This window comes from Microcaecilia unicolor, chromosome 3 (assembly GCF_901765095.1).
Source record: "Microcaecilia unicolor chromosome 3, aMicUni1.1, whole genome shotgun sequence".
Taxonomy (NCBI): Eukaryota; Metazoa; Chordata; class Amphibia; order Gymnophiona; family Siphonopidae; genus Microcaecilia; species Microcaecilia unicolor.
Window position 1 is genome coordinate 257,268,488 of NC_044033.1, and position 9,912 is coordinate 257,278,399.

At 45.3% G+C, this 9,912-nt stretch overlaps 1 protein-coding gene across 1 annotated transcript; it reads right to left on the reverse strand.

The window, feature by feature from the left end:
• Window positions 1–953: 953 nt before the first annotated feature.
• C3H19orf81 (chromosome 3 C19orf81 homolog) lies at window positions 954–8,854 on the reverse strand. Its single transcript, XM_030195438.1, has 6 exons — window positions 8,791–8,854; window positions 8,563–8,674; window positions 8,328–8,448; window positions 5,866–6,005; window positions 2,955–3,180; window positions 954–1,038 (listed from the first exon to the last, which is right to left on the reverse strand). Exons 1-5 carry the CDS (start codon window positions 8,852–8,854, stop codon window positions 2,979–2,981), a joined length of 639 nt encoding a protein of 212 aa, XP_030051298.1. The 3' UTR covers window positions 954–1,038; window positions 2,955–2,978.
• Between the last annotated feature and the right edge of the window lie 1,058 nt (window positions 8,855–9,912).

Below are 9,912 nucleotides of genomic sequence, written 5' to 3' on the forward strand. Positions count from 1 at the left end.
CTGCAACTCGCTGGTGCCCATCCTCCACCTGTCTTCTGATGCAGGTGCTGAGTTTGACTAACCTTCTCTGAACTAGGACTTGTCCAGAGTGGGAGATGCTGGCAAGGTGTGGCTCACCCTGCAGAACTATCACAAGCTCTTTACAAGTCCAACACAGCTGATGCTTCAGTGAAACACATCAGATGCCTCTTCCTGCAGAGTGAGATGCTGCTGCCTAGGGAAAGTTTCAAATAGGGTGATAAAATGATGCAAGTTCATTCTTCCTTGTGGCTACTGCTGCAGAAAACTGGATTTTTTTTATAGTTGCAGATCATTAGCCTGACTTAATGCTGGTTGGGAGAATGCAGAGTTGCAGTGCCCAACCCGGTATCGAGCGAGTTCCCACCCATCAAGTCCCACCAAGGAATCCTCCCTCCCCCCGGTCATTTCCCACCCCTCCTTTTTTTTTTAAACGGCATTTGGAACAAGGAGGTTAAAGCAGCATACGGATGTACACGGAGGACATATAACAATAAAATAACTTTTTCATAGGTAGAGTAGTAATTTGTTATAAATTGTAATCAGTGCATCATTTTGAGGGACTGAATTAGGTTCAAACCTAGTTTGTGTGTGTGGGGGGGGGGGCATTGCCCCTCCCACACATGAACTGCATGTCTGGAAGGGGAAAGGGATGTGTAAAACATAATGTTGTGTGTGTGTGGGGGGGGGGGGGGGATGATGATCTGGAGGAAAAAAGGGAGGGAGATTACTTGCCTTGTGTGCTTTTTTATTTTTTGGGTTATGGGTGGGAATTGACCTAGAACTGCCCAACATACGGCATCACAGAACCTGCAGATGTTCCAGTGTCAGCATCTGCTTTCCTGGCTGTGAAAACCTCATGGAGCATTAGCTGGGTACGATTTGAATTCAGAACAGAAACTCAGGCAGAATTAAATACAGCGTTTTATTGGGGGGGGGGGGGGAGAAAGGTGGAAGCGAGGATTAGGAAGAAGAGAGGAGGGAAGTGCTAGGAAATGGACAATCGGGGTGATGATGGATCTGTGAAGAGAGAAAAAACAAAGAGGGTCATTTGTTAAAAGATGACCTATGTCCAGCTCCAAAAAAATGCTTTTATAAAATAGGCAACATACACACCTCCGCACCTGTATAAAATCCACCCTCGAGCATAAATTCTCCTGCACAACTTTACACTCCCTTGGGCAGGTGTAGCTTCTTCCAAATTACATCCCTGGGACCATCTACACATGGGTCTTGTAACATTAACCCTAAAGAGCGTGAGATCCTGACAGCATCTATCATATTGTGGTGGGGGGGCATGAGGTTACACCCCCAGGACCACGTACACATGGCCCTTGTAACATTACCCCCAAAGAATGTGAGATCCTGAGAGCATCTGTCATATTGTGATTGGCGGTGGTGGGGGGGGGGGGGCATGAAGTAACACAAAGGTCTCAAGGGAAGATGGACTAGAATTTCATATCATCCTGTGCTACACAGCAGACTCTCCTGGGCATCATGGGGCTGTTGGCATCTCCTAAAGGCTTGCGATGCTCTTCAGAAACCACCACTGTACAAGACCTTTCCTACCTCTGTGTGGAACCACTGCCTATCCTAGCTATGACATGACTGGGAGTGAGTCACCCAAAAGGAATATCGATCTTTGCTCTTCATGGGAAGCTGATTAGCAATGATTTTGGTGATAACAAGCGTACTGAGACTCCCAGAAGGCAGTAAATGCCTCATTCCCCAGTACATGAACTTCAAAATCCCCCTTTTCAGCCAAGCAAAGTCCCTCTGATGGTGGAAGTCGCTGATTGTGGGGGGGGGGGGGGGGGCAGCATGGAGCAGGTGCAGGCTATGATGTCAGAGCAGTACATAAGTACATTAGTATTGCCATACTGGGAAAGACCAAAGGTCCATCAAACCCAGCATCCTGTTTCCAACAGTGGCCAATCCAGGTCACAAATACCTGGCAAGATCCCAAAAAAGTACATAACATTTTATACTGCTTATCCCAGAAATAGTGGATTTTCCGCAAGTCCATTTAATAATGGTCTATGGACTTTTCCTTTAGCAAGCCGTCTAAACCTTTTTTAAACTCCGCTAAGCTAGCCGCCTTTACCACATTCTCTGGAAACAAAGCTTTTCTGAATAGATTTTGAGAAATTGAACACACTCCAAGTGTTGGTCAGATGTGCCCCTTTCCAGCACTGGAGACACTTGGGTAAACTTGATGTTTGGCTTCCGTTTCCCTGGCAGAAACTAGGGATGGGCTGTTTGCGATGAGATAAGAAATGTCAATGACATATCCCATGTTGTTAGCAAATAAAAATAAGCAGAGAAAACAGGACGTTCTATGTTTTTCATTCATCCATACTAGCATGTACAATTTGCAAATAGTGTATACTGTTTCAGACAGAGTGGGCCCTCTCTGCAAATAGTGCACACATGCATGAACCTGTGGTGCATCACGAATCATCATGCGTGTGTTCTGTCTTTAGAAAGAGCACACAGTCTGCATCACATTGCTCCTGAAATGAAATAAAGACTAACCAAACCAAAACGAAACAAAACAATGTTGCAAACAACACGGGAAATGAAACAAAACGAGCATTTTTCAGCAACCCATCCCTAGTAGAACCCCAAAGCCCTGGAGAACTTCACTGACCTGCAAGGCAAACCCCAGGCTTAGAGTGATATCCTGACCTTCAGCTACAAGAAATGGTGGCTAAAGAGCCGGACGTGTTATGACCACTGCAATCGGATTGTGGCATACCCAATCTAAATCCCACCATATACATCCCCAGGTGTTCTGGCATTTGCATCTGATTATCATTTAGATAGCGTTGCTTGGGTCTGTGTTTCTGGTGTGTTATCTCAAAGCATTGACTGCATCTATCTTTCCCTCTGTGTGGTTATCGTGATCTGGATGATTGAAATAAGACATCGCTTACCAGGTTCTTCTCTCGCTAATTCCTTCAGTCTAAAGTGTCCTCATCTGTAGAGTTACTCAACATATCCAGGATCTTTTTCCGTGCCAGTGCCCTCCTTAGGTGCAGCTTGTAATCTTCCATGATAACATCATCATGGCGACGGAGAAGGAAGTAATCTTTGCCAATCACTAGACCCGATCTCAAGAACAGGTTTCGAGTTTGGAAGTCAGACACCGTGATTAACCATCTACAGAAGATAGGAAAAAACAACAGAGTCAGCTGGGTAGATCATCTCAGAATGGAAGGAGAATACATGATGGCCTGTGGTTAAGAAAAGCGACTTTCACTATATTTAAACAGGAGCCATTTTGGATGCAGAGCCAGCAAAAATCTTGCTACTGACGACTAGTGCATGCTAATAACATATCCCCCACCAGTCTCTTATTCCCCCTGTCTTGGGCAACTAGTCTCTCTTCCTCCATGTTTCTTAAGGCAGGTATCACAGCCCCCCCCCCCCCCCCATACCAAATAAGAACAACAAAAGGAATCAACCATGGCGTCCATCTGTTGAAAAAAAGGGCAAAGTGTCTTCTAGAAGAGACTGGGTAATTGACGGAAGAGGGCTCCCACTTGGGATCACTAGGATTGGTGGACAAAGCCCTTGAGTACGTACAACGTTAAACACTTCTATTTGAAGCTGTGTCTAGTAATGACCATAGCAGAAGCAAGAAGTAGGAAGGGTAGGCTCTTCTGAAACACCGGAGGAGACGCCTGTTGAGAATCAATTCTTTATTGCAAGAAAAATGAAAAAAAAACTTGCAATAAAGAATTCATTCTCAACAGACATCTCCTCCGGTATTTCAGAAGAGCCTACCCTTCCTACTTCTTGCTTCTGCATCTTTTCACGTAGGAAACCAGTGTACCTCCACCCTCTTGGTGATATCTTCTGTTTAGTAATGTCCATAGACAGGAAAAACAGAAGGTCCTCATGACAGGATCAGAATCTAGGGTGTGGAGCACAGAGTTGTAAATATTTTGTTCTCTTTTTTAATTGATTACATATTTCTTTTCTTTCTGTAATTTCATTGTTTTTTGTAAACCGCCTTGATGTGTCTTCAGCGACTTCAAAGGGAAGTATATAACATTTTAGACCAAACTACACAAAACAAAAGCCCTGGATCTGTACTGGATTTAGTGGTGGTCATGGAGAACTGGGATATACTTATAACGGGTTATAATGTATTCAGGGAGGACAGGGTGGGAAGAAAGAGAGGACAGGCATTATATGTTAAAAAAAATATTAAAGTAACAGAACTGCAGGGTTTACGAGGTGGGGGGGGGGGGGGGCATCGATGTTCCATTCCTTCTTTCCTGATCATTGCACAGTCTGTTGTTCACTCAGGAAGACCCAGTAGTAGGACTCGGAGTACAGAAAATGGGCACAGTTAGTAATGGGAGGTAAACCTAGAATGACTTTCAGAAGACTCATCGTGTTTCAGGAACTATCTAAACCAGAGGTAGGCAGAATCATGGGGCCAGATGGGACAACTACTGATGGAATTCAAAAATGTGTGAGATAACCACAAGGGATTCTTATATGGAAAGAGGATGAAAACAAAACAGCAACTCCAGTGGTTGAGAAGTAAGACCGGTGCCAGGTGGACTTCCACAGTCTGTGCCCAGTTATGGAAAGACAGATTTGGATGGGCTGGACTGGGCTTTGACAGCAATTTCAGTGGTTAGGAAGTAAGACCGGTGCTGGGCAGACCTCTATGGTCTGTGACCCGAGAATAGCAGGGACAAATGAAGAACAAGTGTGCGTATTTTATATCACAATGCTGTAAGAGTATCTCGGAGTGGGAGGAGAAGACATCTTGAGGTTGATAGTAAAATGTTGGATTGTTGATTTATGGGGTAAGCAGTATAAAATAATTTGTACTTTTTTGGGATCTTGTCAGGTATTTGTGACCTGGATTGGCCACTGTTTGAAACAGGATACTGGGCTTGATGGACCTTTGGTCTTTCCCAGTATGGCAATACTTATGTACTTATGATACAACTGAAATTACAAAACCACTTTTCCATCATTATATATCACATAGAACTGCCTATTTGTGGTTTGCCTTGTGGCAAATTGTCCACTTCCCTATTTGCAATGCCAATATTTGATCGTGAAGGAGTGTAACCTGCACTGAGTGGCAGGTGTGGCTCTGGCGGCCTTGTCGGGCAGACTGGACGGACTGTGTGAGTCTTAATCTGCTGTCCTTTACTATGTCACCATCTTACTATGAAGAAATTTAGGGAAGGTCTGGCAGCTCCACTGTCTGACCTTTTCAATGTTTCTTTAGAGTTGAGTGGTTCCAGAGGACGCAAGAAGAGCGGATGTGGTTCCTCTCCAGAAAAACAGAAGTAAGGAAGAGGCTGGGGACAACAGGCCTGTTAGTCTGACCTCTGTGGTCAGTATGTTGGTGAAAACACTTTTAAAATGGAATATAGTGAGGTTTCTGGAATCAAATGCATAGGTGACTTGTAATCTGAGTGCCCCAGATAGAAAAGGTCACAATGAAAGCTAGAAGGAAGCTTGGGTGAAGAGGAATGGCCAGTAGGAAAAAGGAGGTGATGACGCCCCTATATAAGACTCTGGTGAGACCTCATTTAGAATATTCTGTACAATTCTGGAGACCAAAACTTCAAAAAGATAGAAACAGGATGGAGTTGGTCCAGAGGGCGGCTACTAAAATGGTCAGTGGTCTTTGTCATAAAGCATATGGGGACAGACCTAAACATCTAAGCATTTATAGTATGGAGGAAAGATGAGAATGGGGAGAAATGACCCTTGCTTAACTTTTACCAATACATGGCTGTCTCCCTGTGGTAGGGCACAGCACTGATTAGAAGGAGAATTTAACATTTCAGGGCAATACTCGGTTACCTATTTTTTCGGCCAGCGGTTCCACAGATCACATTCATGTTCTCAAACTGGATCCTGCACACTCGACGTTTCTCTAAAGCCTTGGGAATGATTTTCTCTACTGCTTTCAGGATATCTTTGTGACAGAAATCCTTCTCAGGCTGTGGAGATAGACAAACACATCCCCACTGTTAGCCTGTGACCCCTGCTCTATGTAGCCCACCTTTATGTGAGTGTCCCTGCACTACCTACATAGCCCGGCCTGCATCTGAGGCCTGTATCCTTGCTCTGTAGTCTATGCAACCCGGCTTGTATCCCGGCCTCCATCAAAGGCCTGTATTCCTTGCTCTATCTATGTATCCCGGCCTGTATGTGAGGCCTGTTGCTCTGCTCTATGTATGTCGGTCTCTGTCTGCCTGTGTTTCTGTTCTCTCTACACAACCCAGCCTATATCTGAGGCCTGTGATTCTGCTCTATGTACGTAACCCAGCCTGTAGAGGTCTGTGTCCCTACCCTATCTATGGCCTGTATGTGAGGCCTATATCCTTGCTGTATCTATGTATCCTGACCTCCATCTGAGGCCTGTATCCCTGCTCTATATATCCTGGCCTGTATTTGAGGCCTGCATCCCGGCTCTATCTATGTATTCCGACCTCCATCTGAGGCTTGTATCCCTGCTCTATCCATGAGTCCCAGCCTGTATGTGAGGCCTGTTGATCTGCTCTATGTATGTTGGCCTCTGTCTGAGGCCCGTGTTTCTGCTCTATGTACGTAACCCGGCCTGTGTTTCTGCTCTTTGTACGTAACCCAGCTTGTAGAGGCCTGCGTCCCTGCTCTATCTATATATCGCAGCCTGTATCTTAGGCCTGTCCTGCTCTACCTACTTATCCCGACCTGTATCTGAGGCCTGTGTTCCTGCTATATCTATGAAACCTGGCCTGGATGCGAGGCCTGTGTCCCTGCTCTGTCTACATATCCTGGCCTGGATGTGAGGCCTGTGCCCCTGCTCTGTCTGTTTATCTTGGGAATTTGATTCAGGATCAGAGATGCTAATGTCAGTAGCAGGGATTTGTATTTGGGATGGTTTTTTTCCACCTTGCTGTAGTGTTTATATGCTATTAGTACATTTAATTTGCATGTTGGATAATTACAGCTTGCATTCATTTTTCTGAGTAATGAAAGCAGCTGCTTCTCCGAGGCGGTTCCTGGGACCGCCTGTTGATCTGATTACCAACTCCCTTTCATCTTTGTGAGAATCTTTGCCAAAAACAATATTTAGGAATCATTTTTAAAACACCCTCCATCGAATCTCTTTATACTTTTCTCTGTTATCTTATTTATCTCCGCTTTTTTCTTTTTGTCTCTTTCAGATTTCTTATGAGTAGGTGAAACCTGAGATTTGGTGTAAGTTTTGCAGTACACGCCCAGCGGGAAAGGTCTGATTTCAGTATCCCAAGGAGTAGAGCTGCTGTTTTCAGGCACAACCCTTCCCCTCACTTCTCTCTCTCTCCCCCCCCCCCCCCCCCCCCCCCGTTACCCAGGACAGCCCTAGGCCTCTTTTTAAATGTATTCTTATAAATCACTTCTCCAACTAATCAGGCCGCCCATGGCTCTGTATAATAAATGATTTATCACACAAAAGACATCTATAAATGTAGTACATAACACTAAATTATAGAAATTGATAGAGAAAATTCTTCCAACCCAAATCGGTTGACTTAAATCTCAAGGCACGAAACTCTGTCGTTACCTATTATGAGGGAAAAAAAAACCTTTCCCCAACTCTGTTGTTTATATATCATATGCAACAATTATCATATGGGGCTGGATTCATTACTTGCTGCTGGAAAGACTGAGAGCTGAGCACCATTTATAGAACACTAGCTTAGCGCAGGTTTCATGCCTGTTTGTGGACATCAGCATGCACATCTGCCAAAACCTGGTGTAACTGCTGCATTTGGCAATGCAAATGTCAATATTTTATAACACTGCACCTAACTTCTAGGAATATCCATTGATCTGCCCAGGCCCCTCCCATGACCACACCCCTTTTCAGCTACGCAGGACAAAATTTATAGAATAGGACCTCGGGGAGTGCCAATTCACATCAATTATTGCTTGTGGGTGACTCATGAACGCATTAATTAGCACACGCGTCTGCCCTATCGAACCCAGCAATAGACATCATTTTGATTCCTTAAAATATGTGGGCCAGTAACAGATACCAGGCACCCGTCATCCACCCTTCATTCTCTGCTCCTGCAAAAGTAAAGCTAGAGGTCACCACGAAAGCCCAGCAGAAACCTTTAGCCCAACTTTCAAGACTCTTCCGGCTGCAGGAAACAGCCAGACTATTTTTCCAGGAAGATTAGATCGTTGTCTCTTTATCCTCTCACTGTTTGATTCACACTTTGCAAGCGGGTCTTAGCCTGTTTGTCTCTTTCAGCCTGATGGGGCCTGATTCTCGTATTTGGTGAACTCACTGTGCACTCCATGCAGAGAGTGAGAGGTTGAGCAGCCGGAGGTTTCTGAAACTTGCGAATACACGGCATCTCCAGATCCAGCGCCTCGTATTCAAGGATAATCTGCTTCAGGTGACGTTTCCTGTGAATAGAAAGGAAGGAGAAAACTTTACTCCTCCCTTGTAGGAAGTTTGTAATTTCCAAGCAGAGATCGACAGCTGTGATGGCGCAAGGTGGCAGAGGCATGTACACTCACGTAGACTTCAGGATGGAGGATCTCCCCAGGTTGCTTGCATGAATCGTTTCGGAGAGAAGCGCAAGGTTCGGTGGCATCTTCTCCAGACTGCTGTTGCTGTTCTGTTTACAATCTGTAAAGAAGCAATTTTCAGATTGAATTCTAACTTTTGCTTATAAGCTTCGATTCTTCTTTCCTGCTTACTGGAGCGAGACCTGTGCACTGTCCTTGGCCGGTGGCATGATATACCTGTGTCCCACCAGCTGGCGAGGCAGCTCTTGGCCTTGGTCTCCTCTTTCTTTGTCTCCTGCATTCTACCAGGGAAGATGGAGAGGGTCACTGGTGCTGATCCGATGTTTCTCACCTGAGCTGAAGTGAAACCTGTTCCAGGAGAGACTCACTACAACAAGAGAGAGGATCTGAAATCACATCTTTCCCTCTTCATAACACCTATGAGAGCAGTGAATTTTAAAGAATGAGTCCGTGGAGAGGGACAGATCCCATCTTGGTCTGAAGGGCCCCAGGGTGTTGCGGACCCTCCCACCCCCAGGTGCTACGCTTGAGTCAGAAATGTAAGGGGTCACCCACCATAGTACCCTGGGCACAGAGAGTGACAGTCACCAGCTGTGTCTCCTTGAGGTGCTTCTCCCTGTGCCCCATCTGAATCCAGGACAGCTCATCAGACAGCTGCTGTGTAACACCGAACCAGCAGTGTTGGTAAATGTGCAGGAAACAACTTAAAGATGGCAGTGAGTTGTAAAATGCATTTTGGCAGCATTGATTAGCTGTCTGATGGTGGTTACTCATTTGTACTGAGAGGAGTCACTCTGTACCGTTCCAGCTAAAACTTTGCTGAAAGCGACTGCCTGCCCTCTTGACCCACATGTAATTTTCCTGTGAATGTATGTATGGTCATTGTGCCAGGATGGGCGGTGGAAAATTGATCCCTTCTGGGAACTATACAGCATTTTCAGGGGGTAGCAGCAACACTTTTACTGCCTATTTTTATACAGCAACTGGTAAAGGGTACAAGAAACAAAACATGTAAGCAAACAGATCTGCAATGACAAAAATTAAGGTGGCAGACAGGCAGGAAGCAAGGGGAAAATGAAACATGCAGGCTTCTAGCCTGAAACCAGGTGAATGTGGGGAATAGCACTGGGATGACTCTTGTGGGGATGGGGGGGGGGGGGGGGGGGGGGGGGGGGTTGCCCCTTCAGTGGATGTAAAAAAAATGCAGCAAACTCTGAAAAAAATATATACAGTACAAAAACCTCCTGATGGACTAATTTACAACAACAACAACAACCATTTCTAAAGCGCTACTAGGGTTACGCAGCACTGTACAATTCAAACATAGAAAGACAGTCC

Coding starts and splice junctions, on each gene's coding strand:
- C3H19orf81 (XM_030195438.1), bottom strand. CDS start 8,854: ATGCAGGAGACAAAGAAAGAGGAGACCAAGGCCAAGAGCTGCCTCGCC. Junction 8,675..8,790: donor CGCCAGCTGGTGGGACACAG/GTATATCATGCC, acceptor GCTTCTTTACAG/ATTGTAAACAGAACAGCAAC. Junction 6,006..8,327: donor CTCTCTGCATGGAGTGCACA/GTGAGTTCACCA, acceptor CTATCTCCACAG/CCTGAGAAGGATTTCTGTCA.